The sequence below is a fragment of the Argiope bruennichi genome, chromosome 3 (assembly GCF_947563725.1).
Source record: "Argiope bruennichi chromosome 3, qqArgBrue1.1, whole genome shotgun sequence".
Taxonomy (NCBI): Eukaryota; Metazoa; Arthropoda; class Arachnida; order Araneae; family Araneidae; genus Argiope; species Argiope bruennichi.
Window position 1 is genome coordinate 104,376,017 of NC_079153.1, and position 24,582 is coordinate 104,400,598.

General features: G+C 26.3%; 1 protein-coding gene across 4 annotated transcripts in view; it reads right to left on the reverse strand.

The window, feature by feature from the left end:
- Nucleotides 1-4,938: 4,938 nt before the first annotated feature.
- The window catches only part of LOC129964010 (G-protein coupled receptor dmsr-1-like), a 90,701-nt gene continuing 71,057 nt past the window's right edge, over nt 4,939-24,582 (reverse strand). For all 4 annotated transcript variants that reach the window (XM_056078664.1, XM_056078663.1, XM_056078666.1 and 1 more), the window contains 2 exons: nt 20,697-20,807; nt 4,939-7,203 (listed from right to left, as the gene is read on the reverse strand). In XM_056078664.1, the coding sequence (XP_055934639.1) occupies nt 5,965-7,143 (1,179 nt within the window). In that variant the 5' untranslated portion in view covers nt 7,144-7,203; nt 20,697-20,807 and the 3' untranslated portion in view covers nt 4,939-5,964. The remainder of the gene's footprint in view (nt 7,204-20,696; nt 20,808-24,582) is intronic.

A 24,582-nucleotide genomic window follows, 5' to 3' on the forward strand; every position in this document is an offset into this window, starting at 1 on the left:
TTTGAAAACAAAAGTTCATAATTTTCAAGCAGTATCTCACATTGTTCGACATAGAATTTATGAAATGACACTTTACAAGTAAGACTCCATTCATTATTAGATTTGTTGCAATTACTATTACTGGTTTTTTGACATATCATTGCATCGTCAAACTGGTTACATTTGTAGAATTCGAATAATTTTGAGTTTAATAAAAATGTCCAATCAATCAATCATTGTCAACGAATTGTTCTCTCTTTCAGGGATTTGGTTATAAGGAATAATAGAAGTATATTTTTATTTTGATAATAAAATGCTATAAACATGGCACGAGTAGTAGTAAAATGTAACTAACATAAATAAATTTTGTGAATAAGGTAATATTCTTAAGCCTCTTCTGTCTAGTTTAAAGAAAATTGAATATTTTCGACAAGGCTTGTCTGTATAGCTATTACGAAGGATCTTCAGCAACTGTTTTCAGTTTTCTGCCCAATTTGTAATTACTTATTTTATTAATACCTGCATTTTATTAATAAACTAATTTTGATTTCAATAATGACAATATTTTCTATTAATTTGACTGCGACATCTCTAATTATTTATAATCACCAAACACATTGAAATAAAATATTAAAATGTGTTCTCAATTACTTTTTTTATGATGTATGCATAAACAAGACTTAGTAACTGTTGGATCATTCCGTCACTTAGATTCTAGGAATTGCTGGAAATGACTTTAAATATAACTTTTTTATCCGTTTTGTCATTTAGTAGAGTAAAAGTATATACATACGAGCTATACAAGCTGATTGTTTTAACTGCTTTCTGCATTAGACATAAGGTATCCAACTACGTTGAAAACACCAATCTATTTCCATACACTTAGATGAAAACGTTTTTTTTAACTTCTTTTTATAGATCACACGACTCATTTCCCTAAACAGCTTATCACCTTTCCTGAATGTGTTTAGAAAAAGTTAATTCTGAACTGAAATTCTGATAACTTTTAATTTTGATTTCTGTTTTTCTTTGCCTGAAGAAAAACCAAAATCAAAAATTTCATTCAGGAATGGAAATTGACTTTAAAATTGTAGCATTTCTATATTTTTCTACAGTTTGCATATAATAATATAGAGGATATTTATGGTAAGAATTTCGGGCAAAAATTAAAATGTATTAGATTAGTTAATAAAGGGAATATTATAAATCGATAGGGCTTACTGGAAACGGAAAACTGACTTATCGTTACATCGATAAATTGGAAAAATACTACGGAATTGTGGTTTCTACTAATAAAGCCAACCTACCGAAATCTTATTATTGCATTGTTTCTTTATTGTTCCATTGATAATGCCCGAAAGGCGTTGATGGAAGGTGAAAGAATCAACGAGCAAAGGCTTTCGTGAACTTATTTAAGGATAAGATAACATGCTTTAATAACATATAAAGACATATAATAATGAATTCTTTTAAGAAATTATGCAATCAAATATTAATGCGTGTCAGCATAGAAAAACTCAAAATGTAAATAAATACTTCAATGATATGAGATGGAATTGCGAACTGGCATTTTGTATATTTAAAATCAATACATCTAAAATCATTTCTATTTGTGATTTAATTTGATTAGTGTTATAATGTTGTATTAGCGGTTTTAGGTAGTTTAGGCTTGAATGATACGTGTTAAGTGGCTTGACATTAAGTAAAAATGAGTTAATACATTAATTCAAGGGGCATTCTCTACCATAGACAAAAGCTAAACGAAAAAGCTTTTTGTCCAACAGAATATGAAGCGCTTTTAAAAAAGACAAGCAAGGTCAAATCTATTATTAGGACAGTTTTAAACTTTTGTAACCATAGCAACTGCATTATTCAATTAAAGGAAATCTTTTAACAACAACTTTCTCAAAACCCTGTTTTACAAAAAAAAAAAAAAAAAAAAAAAACTTTTAGTGTTAACACAATAACTTAAAAACTAACATTTGTCGAAAAGTTAGAGTATAAGTTTCAGAGCATATGTGCAATGAAATTTGACAAAAGTTTTACAGTTAATGAAATATTTTTTTCATTTATAGTTGTTTATATAAAAATTCAATTATAACTCAATGTGAAAAATGCCTGTTTACACACATTTTCCTCTTTTAATTTATTTGCTTTTAAAAATATATCTTAAAGTTTGGTTTGTTTCACTCATTACTATCCCTTATAACTTAAAGTGCAAAGAAAATTATGAATGCGGCATGATAATTTTACTTAGAGTATTAAGCGTTTTGATGAACATTCATTAAAACTTATTACAAATTCTTCTGTTTTTCAAAATAATATTATGATTATGAATCTAAATTTTCATCATTTCCATGTTTATAATTGATAATGTATCTAATAATAATAATAATAATAAATTACATTTTTCAAAATATTTGTTCTGATCGAAGTCGGACCCCTCAAATTATTGCTTAAAATAAAGTGTGAAGACGTGATTTTAATTGTGTAAACTTGAATCAAAGATCTATTCTTATTTCATTGTAGGGTCTATTAATATGTTTGCGATGCATATTTTTATTCGTTACCATAGTATATTCTGATTTATTTTTTATTCATTATATCTAGATATATTTCAGACTGGAAAAAAAGTTATGAAGAAAATCTAGTGATTTATATTAAGTACCAAAGAAATAAACTGTCAGAGGATTCACACCAAACTTGAAGTGCAAATTTTGAAATTCAATGGATGCTTTGCAGGACTAAATATTAAACAAAATAATATGAGGATAAGTGAAAGGGATCTGCGGTTTGCTTTAAGATTATATCTTAAGATATCAACTATGATATCAAATGAATTAGTTCCTTTCAATTTAAATTTTTTTTTCTTACGAATTTACAGTTTTTATCAGAATTTTTATAATTGTATATCGAATCAAAACAATTTTTTTAATTTTGAAAATGGAATTACTAATGACTCTATAGTTTATCTAGTTTCAACAGGAATTTATGTTCTTGATACTATAAAAAATTCGGAAATAATTGAGATATATGTTTCTCAAGTTTTTTACATTCAACTTAGGCAAATAGTCTATGTAATTATAAATAATTATTATTGGTTTATTTAAGCACATAGTAAAATTAATCCACTATTTCTCATTTTCTCCTAATCTTAGTAAGAATGAATTGAATCCATGAAAAGTACTCCGATATGATAACATGAGTTTTAAAAGCGTGCTTTTGTTTGACCAGCAGAATGGTAGGCGGCGAGTTGGATTAGATTGTTAATATCTGGAAATGTCGACATTAATCTTTAATGCAACTGCGAAGAATATGTATAGCACTGGAGAATTAAAATAATTATTAAAACGTTTGGTCTTACTTTATTCAGAAGTTAGGTTTGTTTCTCAAATTACATTATATAATAAGTGAATAATAGCAATCGTTAAAAGATGGACAATGCAATTATCATTATATTAAAAAGAAGCTTTGAATTATTTTAGTTTCATTATCAGTTCAATGATTAAAATTTTTTTTTCCATTTTTATACTGATTTTAAATTATTCAGATGAAATTTAAAATTAGTCTTGATTGTATTAATTACATATTTCGATTACATTTTGATTTGTCGCTTTAGAAAGATGGTTTATACAGAAATTTTGTTCTTTACTCTAAAAATGAATGATTATAATCATCAAATATCGTTGATTATAATCATCTCCGTTGCCTCTGAATTCACTTACATTTCAGATGTCAGATATAAATCTTTTATGCATATCGGGAAATATGTTTGTTATGATTCTTTATTTCTTTATGATTTGGAGAATACTGCATTAGATATTAATGCAAATGCAACTTTCATATTTTTATTATGATTTAAACCTTTCAGGGAGATTTATACAAGGCTTGTCGAATTTGTACATACATGCACATACACACACACACACACGCACACATATTTGTGTGTGTATATATATAATGATATAATCTAATTTAAATCTTAATTGATTTACTAATTTTTATCTGAACTTATTTCATTCTACTTTATTCTAAAATGTTTGTTTATTTCTGAACCAAATCCAACTTTCCTATTTAATTATTTTAATAATTTCTATTTAATTATTTTAAGAATTATTACTTAAAAAGAATGATGGCTATTGCAATATCTAACACTCCGAGCAAAGAGATAAAGATCCTTAACATCTACGAATTCTTTTCAAAGATACCTGTTTACCTTTCCTAAATTGACGCATTCAAAGAAATATCTATCAGAATCTAGTAGTAAAATCACAAAAGGGAAAATTTCTGCCACTTTGCTCTTGCATCGCAATGTAGACAGATGCATCATCTTTTCGCTTCTTCCATGTACAAAATATACCTCTATGCAATAAAATGAATTTTATTTCTTATTTTCTGCCACAATATATATATATACGCACTCATTTTCTCACAACTTGTGGTGAAATTAGTGTACATTTCTTATACTTGAGATTAAGAACACTTTAAATGTGCATAATCAAAAGAAAATAAATTATAACTTTTTGTGGTAAATATTCAAAAAGTTTTAAAAATAAATTACATTGAGTTCTTTATGCTTGTCATGAATTCAATGCAATGAATCGTGAAATCAAAGAGCTTCATATATTTTATCTTTATAACATCTAAGAGGTCTTGGCGATAAATTCAGAATTAATTTATTGAAGTTTCAGAAAATTTCTTTGAGGACTCTGTGTTTATTCTTATCACCTAGAAGCAATACTTATTTTATATTTATACTTTATTTTAATGCTATTTCGAATATGAAAAGTCTTTTTTTGTATGAATAAACCCATAGTATTTCAGTATAGTAATTAAATATAATGTGAAACCAAATTAAAATTATTTTTAAAATATTTTCGAAATGTTCACCTGTTGAAAGAGGAAATAATTTGTTTTGCGTTACTAATTAATTCTCTGAGACAAACCAAAAACAAAGTTTTATTTGCAATTCACAAATGTTATTGAGATCATATTCTTAAGCAGCAGTCAATCAGAATAACTATACATTCATACTACAAATTAATGTACGATATGATATATTCTGAACAAGTGTACTCCATTTTTTAATGGGGCATTACAAAAGAATCATTCATTTGTATTTTCTATCCATCATTTTACAAAGTATATATATGTTAACTTTCACATGATTTCTTCACATTACTTTAACAATCAATATATAGCACAAAACTTAATATTTTTATAATACAATGACATTTACGAAATACATCACAGTACAAAGTAAATTGTAGTGCTGTATATAAAGTCATTCACATTTTATGTACATAGACTAGATAAGGTTTTATGCATTTTGGCGAATGTTCAATGTTCAAGCGGAGAAAAGGTGAGTCATGTCGTAAGTGTTATCACCTATTATATCAACACACAGTATTTGATTTTTGTTCAATATGTGTCTATAAATCTTGAAGAAAACGTGTTTCGTAATGTCTCAATATGTATACCATATAATTTGAATGTCTGGAGAATATTTCTTTTTTCAAAAATTATTCCAGAAATAGTAAATTTAATAAAGCATATTTCCAGATAAACATAATTTTAAAACAAGCCTCAAAAATATTAAGATTAATAAATTATCATCATTAAAAAGGTTGGGGTGCTTATTCACATCATTTTTATTCTTGATATTCAGGGAATTGCGATATAATTTCTTTATAAATTCATTATTATAATCAGTTATTCGATTAGTTACTTATTAAACTAAAATGTAATTTATTTGAATATTTATTAGTTATTTTTGAAATTTATTTATTATCTGAAGAATAATATATATTTTTGTGTATTCGAAATCTGTATTGTGCAAAAAAATTATGATATATCTGCAATAATTTATTTAAATGTTGAATTGAATGGCTTTTAATAGAATTTTTTTCAAGATCATCCTGCATATTCGCAGTATTATATGGATTTCAAAGAATTGTTTGTCTGAATATTTTTTTTTATCTTGTGTTACACACAAGCAGTACCAACAGTTTGCGTTGGCTCTGATGGTGGTATAGCAGCCCATTTATCTTTACTAAAACGTGTGAAAAACAAAAATGTAAATGTTTGCCTAAACTGCCGACTCATTGAACAGTATATAATGAAATTCACAGCACTATTTATAAGTGAAAGAATGTCCATGGTTTCACCAAAGTTCAAGTACACATTATTGAAGAATTCATTGCCCAGAGCACCACTGAGAAGAGCCAACATTCCAGAAGGAAACTGAGTGAGAAGGAACAGGAAGAGAACTGCAAGGAGCATTTTGGTGGTCCTGTCGTGACATTTATCGTTTTCAGAACCAACTTTGAGTCGTTGCCTTCTCATATTGGCTTCATACAGAACCTTCAAAAGACTGAAACTGAGCCCTGTGAGAGCTATGCAGGGCACCAATTTAGAGATTACGCTGAACATCCAGAAGTTGATTGAAGCTAATAAACCGCCATGTCGCATTGCTAACTCACTGAAATTGACCTTGTAAATGGTGTTATTCTGATAATCTAAACTAGATGCTACTGTGAATGTTATATAATTCGGGATACAGAAGATAGTGCATACAATATATGTACAAGCAATAGCTATCCTTGCTTGTGGAATTCCTCTGTATCTCATAGTTGGTGCAGGGTAGCAGACAGCCATGAACCGCCAAATGGCTACAGTTACAGTGAGCCAAGTAGCAATAGTGTGGTTCACAACTGTAAAATGCGCGTGAAACAGAGTGAACAGTGCCCATCCAAAAGTAAATTTTTCTTTCTCTTCTAATCCAGTGCGTACATAATTATGTAAACTAAATGGCACATATGATATCATCACCATCATGTCGGCAACAGCCAGTCCAGTAAGAATAACATTGATTGGTGAAACCATGTTCTTTCTGGTCAAGACAATAATGTTCATGCAATTAGCTGTTATGCCAAATAGGCATACCATTATGCTTATGTAACCATGGATTGAAGAATAGAAGTTGCGGTACACTTCCAGTTGGTCTCCATAATAGGGCTGTAGTTGAAACTGTGGAGATTGAGTGTCTGGTGACAGATTTCTGAAAAGCAAAATTTCTGATTCATTTGACAGAATCATTTCTTCTGTTAAGGTGGTTAACAGAAAATTTTTATGATCCGTTGTAGTTTCCAAGCTACCATTCATGGCATTCTTTGGCTGGTTGGCAATTTTCTTTAAAAAGTCTGTCGAATATTACGTAAGCATCTAAAGATAAAAATGTATATTATTTATAATAATATATTTCAAATATATTGTATAATTTATATACATTTAAAGTAATTTGCTTTGTAACAAAATACATTTTTATTTTAATGTAAAATAATTATAGAGAATTCACAAAAAATGGCAATATTTTATTTACAGATATATAATAGTAGTAAACATGTAACAACACTTTTCCTGGGTGAATATTTCTTAATTAACCAATAACTGTATATGGGCGTTTTGATTGTTAGCAAAGGTTCCAACTTTTCTTGAGCATAGTTTTATTTTAGACTAAATAAATATTTAATTACTAAATTAAGTTAAAAAGAATAACCTTTTAAAAATATTTATTAAAAATTAAAAAAAAATAATATTAAACATGTAACCAACAAAGGTCAATTGTTACATCATATGCTGAATGTTTTAAATTGATTACTAATTTAGAGATAAAATAAAATTCAGTTTCATATAGCAATATATCAGGCAACTAATAAATGTCGGTTGTTACATCAGATATTGAAGCTGTCTTCTGATTTACAGGTACCAGTTTCAGAATATAAAAAAAAACTGCAATCAGTACCAACAAATCTAGTTTTATTTAACAGCTCAAATAATTTAAGACTCAGTTAAACATCTTCGCAATTCATTGCCCATAAAAAACAAACATTTATTGCAGTAATAACCAAAATTGAAAAACAGAATTTGGATAATAAGGAAGTTATAAAAGAGGCTGGGAGAATGTGTGCTTATTTGGAGTCTCGTGAAAGCTGATTAAAGCTAAGCGCTGAAGCGTCACGAATAGCCTTCAGACTTAAATGAAAGCTTGAAGAATTTAGAGTTGACAGACTGCAGGTGCAATACAAATACAGCTTTCTTTATTTTCTATAAAGTGCATTACTCGATTCGTATAAAAACGAAAATAAAAGCAAATCGTTAACAAAGAGGTTAAATTCTTTTTTTAGTTTCTGAGTTATATCATAATATTTTTAGTCTTATTTTGAGGCAGCATGGTAACAAGATCTTCATTTTAAGGTAAATTTTTCACGGAAAACAATGATCCAAAAGAATTAATACTTTTAATAACAATACAATTTATTTTTTTAAGTGCGTTCTGCCTTTTAGTTTCTTCCAAAAGAATTAATACTTTTAATAACAATACAATTTATTTTTTTAAGTGCGTTCTGCCTTTTAGTTTCTAAGTTATAATATTATAAATAATATGAAATCTTTGATATCAATAGTTTTTGGTAGTGACCAGATGGCTCTACTCAAATGCTGTCAAGCTTAAATCAAATCAATCAATTAATTGATAATTTAGTTTTGAAAATGTCAAAAGAGTTAGTGTGGAGTCAGTTATGGTTAAGGGAAACGAATTTTGCAGACCTTCGCTGTTTCTTTAAATTAAAGCAATCGCATGAAATGCAACATAGGTCTATAATTAATGTCAGCGCATTAAACAATACTTTTTACCCAAATTAATATATTAATTAACCAGTCTGATTTATAGCGACGTTTATAACTACACTTTCATGTTCCTAATTATTCTAGAGACTAAAGGGTAATTAGAAACTCCTACGTTACCTTCTGATCATAATAATGAATTGATTTAGAGAGAATATATTTGAATTTTTAAGAAACTGCTGCTTATTGCTTTAGATTTTATTTTGTCTTCCGTTCCCAATTTTCAGAAAGGTTTTCTACATGAATATACTCTTTTTTCATTATAAATATACTCTTTTTTCATTATAAATATACTCTTTTTTCAGCATAAATGTATTCTATTTCGTGGAATATATTTGATTAAATATTGCATTAAGTTTCCCTTAAAATATCATAACTATTTAATTACTTCAATTTGAAGTAATTTATAATAAATATAAATGCAATTTCCTCGGAAAAAGTCGGGAAATATACTTTTATGTAAATCGAAATGACTTGATTTTATGAGGCATGAAAAGAAAATATTTAAGATTTATAAAGGCACATTGAAATTTTTATGGACTAATAGTTTAATTTGGTATCAGAAATTTCAGTTCTCATCTTAATTAAGACGTTTAATTCTACTGAACTCATTTTTCTGCGAAATATATGCGTCGCTTAAAAAGTCTATTTAAGCGCTGAAATCCTCAAGAACAGTTTCTTTCTGGCACTCGTAAATTGCATTTGATCTTTTAACATACACAATTTTTTTTAACTCGGTCAAATTGGTGCTCTTCAAACCTGTCACATTGAGATAAACAATATCTACATCTTCACTCTTTTAGGCGAATGAATAATGGCCATTCAGTAGTATGTAATAGCGCTTGGTGATGTATTAGTATTTAGTGATAGCTCAGGATATAAGATATTAACTTTTAGGGCACTGATTTATTGCTGCATTTGGATAATCTCAATCAACGAAATCAATGAAGACTGGCTCTTTTCCACTCGAGTATTGTAGCTTGATATTATTATTATTTATTTTTAAATGTAATTCTCTTTGAAAGACATTATAACATGAGTAATTTAATCAGCAATAAATCCGTATCTGGTTTGAAGAGTAGATATATTATCTTTAAATTTTGCTATTTGTGTTGTTTTCTGAATTTTGCATTTGCATTACCTTTTAAAATTTGAAATGGATAGGAAAATAAAGATTCCTATAACTTATAGTTCGCGTAAGTCAGGGCATTACTGTATTCTTAAAATATAAATTGAAGAACAACGTAATAGGCATAAAAATGAAGTCACGTAGCATAAAATATGCTTTCCATTAAAAACTGAAATATTAAAGTAATTGAATCTTGCTTGAAAGAGATAAGGAAATATATTTTTTTTTTTTTGCAGAAAGATAAGAAAATAATAAATTGTGATTAAAATAAGAACATCTCCTATGGTTTTATTAATTTATTATAATACAGGCAAAGTCTGAATTTTTGAATTAAAATGTAAGTCTCTTTTTAAAAGAGAAGTTTCTACTTCAGTAACTTATATCTGAAAATTTATTTTTCTTGGTTTTCAGAAAACATCTTTAAAATGCTATGCAAATTTTCTTGCATGAATTACAAAGTACTCGTCTGAAATATGATAAAAAATGCCAAGTGGAAATTTATCGATTAGCTTGCTAAAACTGCATCGAAGTTTCGAAGACGTTCGTTCAATTAGTGTAGAGGCTTTATCGCCCAAAGCAGAAGCCATTGGAAACTGGAAGACATAAGAGGCGATTCAATGCAAGAACACGACAGTTAATGGCCCAAGAAAAATGGTGAAAAAATTTCACGGTAGTGGTAAACAGAAACACTGTCAAGATAATAAATTACCTTCTAAAGTTTCAATAAAGTTACTTCGGACTTATAAAAAATGCGTTTTGGAGTAGTTTTTCAATACTATGCATTTAAAAATTAAATCAATTTTTCACTTGTATATTTTTATCACTTCATATATCGATCGGTATGAAGCATTACATTTTATTTCATTAAATTATGTATAATTTTTGATCTGCACTTTCAACAATTACAATTTTCAACAAAAATTTACTATTAAATTTTACTTAAACAGTGCAACCTGCATCATAATTATTTATTTAAATTACGAATAGATATATGGTATTTCAAAAACTGATTAAAATATAAAATTAAAAGAAATATTTTTTTATATGTTCCAGCTAATTATATAATAAATAAAAAAAACTTGCTTGATATATATGCTTTAATAAATATGAAGATAAGTAAGTCAAAATATAATATAGTGGTGGGTGCTTCGATTTGTCTAGAAATATCTAAAACAAAGACATGATGTCATGCATCCATGTAACGAAAGCTGATCTTATTTCATGTTGAATAATAATAATTAAAAATACAGATATAATTTTTGTGAATCCTTGTTATTAAAGGTAAAAATAAATAAAAATGGAACATCAAAGAATTTAATTTATCTCTAAGCATTATAGAATCAGAAAATGGCATCGAAGAGTGATTAATATTTATGAATAAAAAAATGTTTTTTTTTCTCAAATTCCAGATTGCATTTCATATAATTTTTAAGCATTGTGAGCATAATAAATTTTAAAGCCTTCGTGAAATTTAATGGCTTAAAAATTATTAGTCAGAAAACTAATGGAGAATGTCAGGATCATAAGATGAATGTTCTCTCATATTTCATACAATTTTTAAATATTTTTTCAGAATTGTTCTTCCAAACTTGTTTATTGTAATTCAACTAAAAAGATAAAAATACATTTTTCTATAAAAGTATACTTTATGTTTCTCAGGAGATGTAAACACATGTGGCTTCACCTTATTACAGTTCTATAAATAAATTCATTTTAATAGAATTTCTATTTTGTTCCTCAACAATAATTTCTTCTAAGATCAGAGAGAAATGCAGTAGATTCTTGTCTGAAAGTGCTTTTAGAATAACAAAAACCGTTTCAATTTATTTATAAAGAAACATCTGTATACGCAAGCCATTAAATTTATTCTTTTCTTTCCTAAAAATTTCCAAAACTTACATTTCTGCACCTTGCATCGTTTTGTGAGATCAACCATCTGTATTTCCACTTGAGATAGTCACTTTACAAGGATCTAAACAAATATGTAACATCCCATAGCAGAAAGGAATTTACATATAGAAGTACTCAATGTAAATATTTTCCATTTCAGTCTATGCCATTTATCTTTTCTGTCATTCCATTTTCCATAAGAGTCGAAGTAGTTTTGTATTCTGGAACAGCTTTAAGCCAACGCGCTATGGGTACATTTGAAAGGCGAGAAACGACGGGAGTCATTTCTTTCCATGAATAAAACTGAGAAAAAATCATGATTTTTTTGAGGTTGTTATAAATAAACCAGACTTAGAAGTTTTCTGTTTTCTTTTTTTAGTTCACATTGCTCTGTTTTGCTTACTGAAAGATGCAGAACTTTCCGACGAAGGAAAAGCTCTTTTCTCATTTGAAGGGACGTTTGCATGGGATTTCTTTCTATTAATTCTGTCATATGTTCATGATAAATGGCACAAAATACATTCTCAACTAATGGTTGAAAAAGTATTATTCATATCCAGAACTGTTGGGAAAGAAAGAATTTTAGGGCAAACAAATATAGATTTGAAAGTATTCTTTAGGAATACACTTAGAGACTAGTTTTCAAATCTAGTCTTTAGATGATCAAACAAATATTTTTTGAATAGTTTTTAACTTTGATGAATTTGTAAGTTTTTTGTTATTTATTTTATTGAGAATTTGTTTCTTTAGCAATAAAACAGACTCATATTACTTTTAAAAACATAAATGCATGATGTCCAGACGTCCTTCAGAGTGGTCAAGTTATTTATATTTCATACAATTTTTAAATATTTTTCCAAATTGTTCAATGAAGTGTTCTTACTAGAATGAACTTTTGCATGGGATTTCTTTCTATTAATTCTGAAATATGTTCATGATAAATGGCACAAACTAAATTCTCAACTAATGATAGAAAAAGTATTAAAAAGTATTATTCCTGTTCAGAAGGGAAAAAAGATTTTGGTCAAACAAATATAGATTTCAAAGTATTTTTTAGACTTACATACACTTTAAGACTGATTTCTAAATCTAGCATTTATATTATTAAACAAGTATTTTTTGATTTTGTTGAATTTATAAACGTTTTGTTATTTATTTTATTGAGATTTTTTTTCTTCAGAAATAAAACAGATTCATATTACTTTTAAAAACATAAATACATGATTTCCAGATGTTCTTCAGAGGGGTTGAGTTACTTAGCATCCCTACTGTGAACAAAATAGAATATCATTCCCTTTGCCCAAACTGTGATAATTTTAGTGTGAACCATATTTCCAGGAACGACAGTTTTGTTAAGCATAGTAGTCATTTTGTCTGCTAACAAGAGGGTTAAAATTTGAAAACATTTGAAACTCACACCAAATTTACAAAATTCACAAATAATTTTAGACTAGTTTTAAAAAAAATCCCAATTTTTCCTAGAAAAATATATAACAAAGGCAAAATTTTATTATTTATTTAGAAGGGATAGTTAATAGCAAAGGGAATTCGAAAAATATTATTTAATTAACCACTATTTTATAATAAAGAATACCTTCTGAAATGTTTGCAGAACCATAACATTTCTGAACAGCACCTTAAACGCGGTGTCTAACAGTTGAAAAATAAATAATTGGATCATTTGTATCCACTTAATTATTGAATTTCTGCTGAAAAAATTCATCAAAAATTTTTTAATCAAAGATATTTTGAAATAATTTTTTTTGCAGTTTTATCCATTTAGCGGTTATTGATTTTTTTGTGGTTAATAATAGTAATAAGAGTCAAAGCTATTTTATTCGATTTTTTAAGGTCTCATTAAAAAAAAAAAAAAACATGCCTTTGTTTTTCAAGATAAATGCAATCGCCAAATTATTTAATTGATTTTCTTTCGGATATTTAAATGTGAATGATTAAGAAAATAGTTGAAGTAAAATTTAAAGAATTGTTATTTTGCTTATATGATGAAAGAACCAAAATTGCTGATATGAATATTTTGCAAATAATCACATTATATAGCTTTAATGCTTTGAATTATTTCTTGTTGTTGTTGTTGCTAATCTCCATGGTCTGACTTAGTCAGACCAAATCCAAAAATCCGTTGACAAGAAGAAAGTCAAAACCGAGGAAGGGAGAAGAATAAATTTCTCCCCAATGAAATCCTAAACAGTCCAGAATATGTTCGGCAGAGGCCTGATGCTGGCAGCATTTCGGGCAAAGAGGGTAAAATTTTTCCCCCTCAGAAAAGAAAAGACATTTAAGGTGGCCACTGGCAAGGCGCGACAGGCAAGTGTTGGTTTTTCTATCACAAGGAAGATTTAAGAACTGCCCCGGCTTATTGGCTCTATACCAATCATGAGTATGGGGAACCATCCAATTCTTCTTATTTAGGAATTTCGCCTGAGAGAACAGTTCTAGAATTATTTCTATACCACAATACAATAAAATCATACGTTTAATCCTTCTTATCGCTATATCTTCTATCTTTAGTCCTCATTATTTCCTATGAAAATAACTTTGAAAGAGAGAGAGAGAGAGAGAAAGAAAAAAAATGTATATATTTCCAAAAAAAACACATTTATGAATATGATATTTAGGAAATTTTCAGAATTATTCTGTTTAAATCCGTTAATTCCGTTAAAATTAATTCATCTTCGATTAAAATTGTAATTTCTTTGATGGAAGGTAAGATTTAAAATCAATAGTTTTTAAAAGCAGTTTTTATGATTAACTTATAGATGAGAAAAGGGAAGCATTCTTCCCAAACTAACAATTCATGTATTTTAATATATTTTAGGATGTAAAATACTTCGAAATAACATATATTAATAACATTTTTAAGATAATTTTTAAAATCTAATTTTGCACAATTATTGTGATTTTTCAAATATTAATTTTCTACCAAACCAGTTAAAAATTTATTTTAACTCATGGAAAGCATTCCTACTTCATAACTACGACAGATGCTTGAATAATTTTAAAAACAGATCTTCATTAACTTCGTGGTTTTTCGCATTAAATGTAATACTTGGTTTATTAAGGATGGTAATAAATCTTAGCTTTTAATTTAATAAACACAGGTTTGAACATTAATTAATTCTTGAATTAACTACAAAACATTGTTTCCTGGAATGATTTGCTGTATTAATCTTAGAAACTTCCTTCCTTAAAATTTATTTCAGTCCAGAAGAAATATTAAATGAAATATTTCTCAATTCACTGTATGTTACTAATGAATGTGCACTGGTCATATAGAAATCTTGAAAAAAAAATGAATTTAGTACGTAGAATTAATTTCAGTTTACTATAATTTGTAGTAATAAATTTCTAAAAGAATGTTAAAATTTAATCCAAAAATATTTTTATTTTAATTTAGCAAAAATGGTTTTTCTAATTTAATAATAAAAATATATAGTTAAAATTTAGCTGAAAGTGACAAAAGTTGTGTGTCAAAATGCAGATTAACTGTTTAAGATTGATTGGAAGTGTAACACAAACTCCAGAGTAAATTCATTTTGCACATTTAAAATGTTTGAGCATTTATGAGAAATACGATAGTTTAAAAACTAATTTTCCAAACTCATTTAATAAAATTAAAATTTGTTTCATGTTATAAATTTAAATGAATTAAAATTAAAATAAATTTTATTTCAATTCAACGCAATAATTTTCAATTTAACGAATTTTGAATTATTTTCTTGAATATTTTTAAACTTCTTTTTAAAATCTCAGCACTGTGAAATAAGTTACGAATATTCATTTTAACAGTGATTTAAAATAATCTAAATAAATTTCTAATCTAGATAAATTTATTTTTAGTATTTTAAAGAAAAAATTTTAATTATTCATTCTACCTACATTGCACGTTGCTGATATTCCTTGATGTTCTTCGGCTTATATAAACAAAAATAAAAAAAGCAACGTATCGAATAAATTTCATGGTTTCAAAGCTTTTTCTACAAGGAAAATAATTTGATTGTTTTGATTTAAGAGAACGCTTTTAATGATCATTTTAAAGATTTTATAAAACAGAAAATGCATTTTCGATAATTTCAATTACTTCCAAAATTTGTTTCCATTTCTAATTCTTTTTATTATTTTAATAAATTATGATTTATTTTCTTTTGAAAGGACAATTTGTACTTGACAATAACACTTGATCTGATTACTTGATATTTTCTGTTTGAAAATATAACTGATTTTTTTAAATGTTCTTTTACTCTAAATATTTGCTCCAAGATATATAAACATAAATTTTAATTGGCTGATGATAGTGATAAAAAATATTGACTATAATAATGAATATTTCATTATAAATTTTTATACTCTTTAGACATTTATTCGCATCCAAATATATATTTTTAACCTCTATTTCAATTCATGTGATAAATCTACATGAGGATAGAAATTTTGTGGAAAATGTTTCATACAGCTTGCCTCATTTTATTTTGTTAAATTTTTGAAAAAAATATAAATTTTCTAGGAAAGGAGTCCTCTATTTTTAGACGAAATCAAATAGCGTAATTTAAAATGTCTTTTCTATCTTCAAAAAAAATGTATTTACTTTTGCGTACGAGATAAATATAAATGGGAATTTTCCCATATATTTATAAATTTTATAATTAAATACAAATAAGCAACATAATTAAGAAATTAATTAACTTGTCTAGTTAATTTCTTAATTCATATAAATAAGAAATTAGTTAAATGTTATAAATTTAAATGAATTAAAATTAAGTTCAGAGCTTTTATTATGATGATCTGGACGTTGTAAACAATGAATATAATAAAAAATTTGTTATGTCGAAATCAATTAAGGAAAAAATATTATTTTAGACTCAAAACTATCAGGATATTTCTGCTATAATAAGATAATTCATTTTATGCCATAGTTAATGAAATCAAATGAGTTTTGAAATCGTGAACTGAATTCCTTTAATTTGACTTTAAAATGAGATCAAATTGCTAACATAAAAATTCGTATCATGTATTTATTTTATTCTGCTTATTTTGACTTATATTTAAGGATATTTAACCTTCCATTTAAACCGAATGCAGCATAAGTGTTATCGATATGAATATGATCACCTTAATTTCATTCCATTTAACCTAATTTCGTTGATTCATAATAAGAAGCATTAAGATTCATTTCACAGTTTTAGTTACTAATATTTTAATGGCAACATCATTAGCATTGAACCTTGATAAAGTGGCGAAATAATTCATATTTCTATAAATCTACAGGTACCTCCATTGCTCTAATTACATCATCATTAATTTATTTCAGAAATTGATGTTCATTCATGTTACTGCAAATCTGCATGAAGAAACTATTCACTCACAGCATTCAAATAAATCGAATTTAAAATATTTAGTAGGAACACTTTTTCGGTGATTATAGGTTTTATTTTTAAACGAAAAAAATAAACGATTATTTCTATTACTATTCGATCATAATTTTTCGAGTTTGCGCATTTTCTGTTTTGATCTGCTTTATTTTTAAAGGGACTCTAATTTCAAATAAATAGTGTGATCAAAGTGTTACATAATTTGTAAAATTTCTGCATCAATTTTTGCAATACCAAAGATTTTAAAAGTTAGTTCTTTCAATATAGGAAATTCTACATATCAGAAATCTGCAACAACATATCGGATTAATTTATTACTTTACAAAGTTTATATCTTAATATATTAAGAGAACATCATTGTAACTATTTACATAAATATTCATAAAACGAAGGAAGAAACATTTTCTCTTATTGTTTCCTTTTTTCATTAAAAGGATTTAGTGAAAAATTAGAAATAGTTAATAATTTAGGAGATTTTTCGAAAGAAAAAAATAATTATTCCAATATTCTTAGCAGTAATATTTATGAATGCTAATTCTTCAAATTAATTGTAATAAAAACTGATTATTTAGCCATATATAACTGCCTATAATCTGAATATTTATATATTCTATGCGAGGATATTTGTATTTGATAAAAAATTCTAGTTTAGAAATAAGAAACTGTTCACATTTTTATTCAATAAATCGAATAATAATTTGTGTGTATTATTTGTACTTTTAAGAATAATATAATGCAATTTGTATATTAAGAGAGTATTTATTTTTGTTAATGTTACTTCCAAATACACAATTTATGAAGTCATATGATTATTGAAAAGGTAATAATTTATTTAATACAATTTAATATGAAAGAAAATTTGTTTCACATTTGATTGAGAATTATACAAATAATTAGTTAGTATATAAAATGTAAAAAACAATACTATAGTTCAAAATGTTATTTTCATATTCTATAAATTTTTTTAGTAAACTAGTATTAGTAAAAAACTCATTATTTTGCTATATCCACACCTACATTAGGTCTCACTAAATTAAGTGAATTATCGTTAGAAGAGTGTGGCGATTTTGACATGTTATAAAATATTTGGAAGTTATAAGCATTTTATTAAGGCTATAAAATTATATGATACAAAATAATAATAAATATTTAAATATCTCATAAAATGTAACTGATTATATCATTTGTGGGAAATGTTCCTTTAAAATGGATTGTTAAATTATGCTGACAAAGGTATGGCAGTATGATTTGCATTTTATTTAACATTAGAATTCTGAATATCAAATATATTCAATGAATTATAAAGTCACTGTACAATGGAAAATAACTGAGCTTGAAGCAAAAACAATTAAAAACCATGGAAATTATGTTTAAATTGAAACATTCTGGTTAAATTATTTTCTTTTTGCATCTCATTCTTGGGAATAATGTAAAAATAAATAAATTTTAAATATTCCATATAATATGGTTTTTTATTAAATATTACAAAAAAATAGAGTAATAACGCCTACCACAGTAATCTTATTGAAGATGATAAACCTTAACACTTGATCAAGTCTATACTCCATTATTAGATACGGAAATCTCTTTTGAAGCTATTAGTCATTGAAGAAAAAAATATCGTCATTACTCCACCCAAAGTAGAAACAGCTGGAAGGGCAACGGAAAAAGGAGAAGGAAAAGAAAATGAGCAAGGCAAAAAAGAAGCTCTGATATCGGTCAAGATCAACACTTTCTCTGCTGTAGTAACCCGTTTCACTAATGGGGTCAGAGATAACAGACCACGAATAGATTATGTGTTGGGTAATAACCATCTGACTACAGTATTCACTGCCTGAATTTCACATTAATGTCTGTCACGGATAACCGGTTTCTGATAAGCAAGAGATGTTTCTCTTGTGTACGCTTTATGAATCATGCAAAATGGGTTGTAGGATAAATGAATATTTGATTTGAAACATGCCACCTTCGTTACTCATTGTTTTTTAATGTTTTTGAATTAATAAGTGAGTTATTTAAAATGAAAAAGATGAGACAAATTAATCAATGTTCTAACATAGGTTTGCCCTAAATTAATTTAAAATTAATTATAGATATTTAGATTAATATGAAACCATAATTATTTCTATGCATATTGATTTTTTTAGTAAAGATTAATGAGTTATTGAACTATTTTTGACAGTATCTTCTAAATTTAATCTATTCAATTATTTAATTAATTAATATTAAAAATATTCATTTAACACTCATAAAATATGAAAACTATATTTTTAAGGAGTTTTTGCGAATTTTTCTAAAAATTAAATTGGCTGACTGATTAAAATTAAATAAAATCTAATTAATTAATTCAAATTTTTTTAAAAACATTTTCTTTTATAAATAGTGCACAAACACTAATTCGAAAACAAATTTTTTGATGTCTGTTATTCTACAAAATAAAAAGTAGTGCTTGAAAAAAACTTGTGAAAATGAAGCTCAAGATGATTTGAAAACCTTTGCTATGCTTTTAAACAACATATTTGCTTTCATATAAGTGATATTTTGAAATTTTCGGTTAAGCATCTCCAGATGTTTTTAATTATTTAGATAAATGTTTAGAAGAATGGAAGTATGCGCTATATGCATGTTAATTACTACATATGTTCAATTTTAAAACTATTAGAAAAGATTTCCATCTTTTTGACTTTTTTTATATAAGGCTATTGCAAATGATTTAGCTTTTCCTACATGTCTGAAGAATCCAAAGCTGAGAATAGCTTATTACCAATACATACTTAGATGTTATTTTTTTTTAATCGTCAAGGAATATCCTTAAAAAAAGAATAAAGTTATCCTGAAAGTCCCAATATACATTAAAATTTTTATCAAGAAAATAAAGAGTCAAGAAATCAGTAAAAATTATTAAATGAGAATTAGACAGCCACATCTTTTGACTCATCGAGTGCATCTCAGTTTAAAACGTACTAATTGCATGAGTTCGAAATTTGGTCATATTCTTCCTAGATATTGTCATCAATGGTAGAAATGATATCAGTCTTCACTTTTCTTCATTTAATACTCACTGTAACTCAACATTTTATGGCATTCACAAATTGACAGATATAATCTTGAATATTATATATATTTGGATTGTGATTACAGGCTTTATTTTACGTTTCGAAGTATGGGGAAAATTTAATTAGAATATGTTATTATTGATTTCTTTGGGGATTTTTTTTTCAGTTTGTGGTGAAACTTCATAAACATCTTCTATATTTTGTTTCTTATGGCACTTGCCACTGACAAGCCCACTGTTACGAAGACAGCGATTTAAGCCTGAGGGGGACGTCTCTTATTTTTTATAGCAGCGCCAACTAGGGCCAAGAGTACGACTTTGCCACTCACGCATCACTCATTCGCTTGCACAACCCCTTTTTACAGGAGGGCACATTCACACATCTCACAGATAGAACAACAGAAGAACAACCATGCCCAAACCGGAACTCGAACCCGGGACGCCCAGATCACGGGGAAGACGCGCTACCCCTATGCCAGGACGCCGGCTTCTATATTTTGTAATTCATTTATGTATTTAGAAATAAAATTAAAGCTAAACTTAATATAGAATATAATTCAAAGTCACTCACTTAATCAAAGAGATTTCTTTTTCATGTCAATCGAACATTTCAAATTTTGCCTCTGGAGCCAGCTTTTTGGTTCGAAATTCAGTTCCATTTTATTAAATTTAGAAGACGTCCCTGGAAAAGATTATAAATCAGTTAAATAAAAAATATTGTTTTTTTTTTTTTTTTTTGTTTCTACAGCATTTATTCAAAGGAAAATGCTAATAAAATATTCCAATATCACAAAAGTCCATTTAATGAAATAGCACGGTGGGCACTAACAAAGAAAATGCTATTAAATTTTTCTCGGAATTTTCTGGAAAAGCTTAACTTGATTTATTTGATATTTAAACAAGGGCACTGTTTTATTTACAAGACCCAAACATTATTATTTGACAATGCAGAAGATTTATTAAATTATCTTTTGTAATCGCACTTTTTAACCGAATTGTTAACAATAGTAAAGTGTCATTTTATGTGTCTGGATTTTGCAAAATAAGTAGAAAAAGGTTATAATACGTCTAAGTGAAAATATGTTATTACACATAAATGTGCTTCTTGAGATATTTTAGAAAAGGTTAATGTCACAAAGAATAATAAACTGCGTCATGCTTATTGAACAAAATTTAAGCTTTATATCGGTCTATTGTATACTTAAAACTTAAGCTAGAACAGTGCAGATTTTATGTTTTTATGACAATTCAGCAGCCATTTCTAACGAAGTTTGATATAAACATTTCTGTACAATTGGAAAATGGTTCTATTTAAAATACAAGCCAAAATATATGCTGTAAAATATTATATGAGTACGAGAAAATGAAGAGAGTCAGTAATTTGATATCCATTAGTGTTATAATGTTGGATTATAGAAAATATTTAAAAATTTAGTTTAAAAAACATTTCTGAGATGATTATAATCTTTTTCAAAAAAATAAACAAATAAGAAATAAAAGAAAAAAGTTTTTTTTCGTTATTATAATTACAAAATAAATAAACACGTTAATGAATGGAAGAAAAAAACTGAAAAATAAAGATTTCCTCTATCAATTTTAGCAACAAAGTTTTAAGAATGTATTAAATAAAATCAAAACAAATAATAGAGATGGAATGGAATTTGCTATATTTTTCATATTTTATTAAAAATGTATTACTTATGACTTATTGATCTATAATATTTTATTCTATAATGCATTACTTATGACTTATTCATCTTTAACATTTTATTTTCGTAAAATCTATTGTGATTTTATTATAGTTTTAACATAACTCTTTTACAACTAGAAATAAATCTTTTAATGTAATTAATAATCTTTTTAATGTAATTTAGTTTGACCATGAAATATTGCTAAGATATAACAAAAAATCAACATTATAACAAAAAAAATCGGTGGTGGTGAATTCACAGTTAAATCGCGTTTGAGAAAGAAATTAAAAAAAAAAAATCTGAAAATTAAAAAATAGTTGATAAGTGATTTATTCATAAATTTTCTTTTACTTGTAGAAAATGTTTTATATTTACAATTGAAAATATATCAACAATTAATTTTTTTTAAAATACAAAAGTGTAAATATTGTTATTTATTTCATTTAAGAATTTTAATTGCGATTTGGCCGATATGTCTGCTATTTCTTTGATTTCTTAATGAAAAGGCTGTTTTTAATATTCTTTTATGAATTTAGGTATATTATTTACATTTTTATACTTTTCAGTTACTTAATTTTCTGAGTTCTTGATGAATAGCAAGATTCTAATATTTTTTTTTAAACTTTAATATAAAGTATCTTACAAATGTTTTGTCAGAGAATTAAGTTTTCTTAGTTATCGTCAAAATTCATTAAAACAATATGTATTAATTACAACGAATCCTTTATTATGTTTCAATTGCTTTATTATTTTAATTTTTATTTCATTAACACATTTTTAAAATAAATGAAATATACGATGTGTTTGAGCACATCCAAGTAATTTATCACTATTCATTCTTATTCTGCCGTCGAAACACTTTCTTAAAATCACTATAAAATTTAAATCACTAACACATTTCAGTTCATCACTAACATATTTCTCCATTCTCTTCCTTAAATGAATGTATGCTTTCTAATTGTAGTAAATTTATTTTCTCTTAAAACTTTACCTAGTACAAGATAAAACAAAATTTTTTGAACTAATCTGTTCCATTTATCGAAACTTATCTAAAAATTGATACAGATCAAAAATTTTGGTTTTAAAACCAATACTTTAAATTTCATTAGTCTTGCTTATTCCGTTTTAAAAATATTAGGTTTACAGACAAACATCCATCACTTTTTTTTGGAAACAAGCCGAAAAGATTTAAATGAAATTCATTTAATTCCCGAGTTTTATTTTTTGACGATAACGTTATTTTTTTCTTTTTTCTGAAACCAAAAAATGTTTAAAAAAAATCGAAGCATAGTTGAAATATAAAAATTTAATTTCCTAATTATTTTGGGGCCTAAAGAAATTTTAATTAAAAATATATTATCTGAATTTCCTTTTAAAAATAAAAGAATGTTTGAGGAGACCAGAACTAGAATATCCTAATTAAACAGGACTAATTCAATAAGCATAGCACCGTTTAATTTTAAGACTTGGTAATTACTGTTTTGATATGTTTTTAACTAACATAAACCATACGAGTTCAGCTTGCAGCAAACATTAGTTATGCTGCAACTGTTCCCTCTTATGTAATTTAGTGGAGTGATGTATGAACTCCTTAGAGACATCACCTAATTTCAGCTAATCAGTAGATAGAATCAGGAATGATTGAATGTTTCGTTTTTCTAGAATGTTAAAGTATATTTTAAGATTCAGCTCACAATTAAATGTGCATTAGGAATTTGTTATAAGGGTTTATTAGAAGATTGATGTTCTTTTAAACATTTTATGATGAATACTTCAATAAGTTCTTTCAATAACGGGATAAAAATTATCTGAATATCCGAAGGAAATCAAATTCCGTAAGAAAGTAATATATTTAGTTATTAAATATTTTGCAATATTTTTTTGCATGTTTTGAACGAACGTTGTTGCAATTATATGGCAATACATTTAGAATATTAAAATTAATACTCTACATTTTACATGGAGAATATTTCAAATTTTTACTGGAACTTTTAATTTATTTATAATTTTTTGAATTCTTTTAGAATGAAGAATAATATCGGAAATCTTTTATCTATTATCAATTTCGGCAATGCGACATTTACAATCAATTTTCTGATCTGCATTGATATCTACAACCTATCTATCTAAATAGATACCTACAATCAATTTTCTGGCTTAGAATATTACTTCGTATAAAACAATTTATACAAATATTATTAACTTTATGAAAATAGAGAAAATATTTTAATGTACAATAAAATTTCATGAATAGAATTAAGCATGAAACTTTTTATTTAAGAATGTAAGGCTAGATTACCTAGGTATCTATAACTAGGCCTACTTTTAAATTTTGATTTTTAATTCGTGATAAACATAATTTCTGAAATATTATGTGATCAGAAATTCAATATAAAATTTATGATTTAAAAAAATTCAATATATTTAAAAAATTAAATTAAAATAAAATGAAATTTAAACTTTTGCTGATATACCGAAAATGAATGTATGCAATGTAAATAATTCTCTATAGATAAAATGCTACATAATACTTGTTCAATAAGTTATCCATTACGAATTCTTTATGTCGTTTAATTCCTATCATTCATAACAGACAAATTCGACAGGTATAATTATGAGGTATAATTTTTTTGTGTGTTCAAAAAACAAAGTATGTTAAGTAAATATTAATTAATTGCATTTTAAATTCTCAAAAAATTAGAAATTTATCACTATTTTAATCTTTAATTCCATTCTTTCCGATACATTATACTGAATACAAATAAA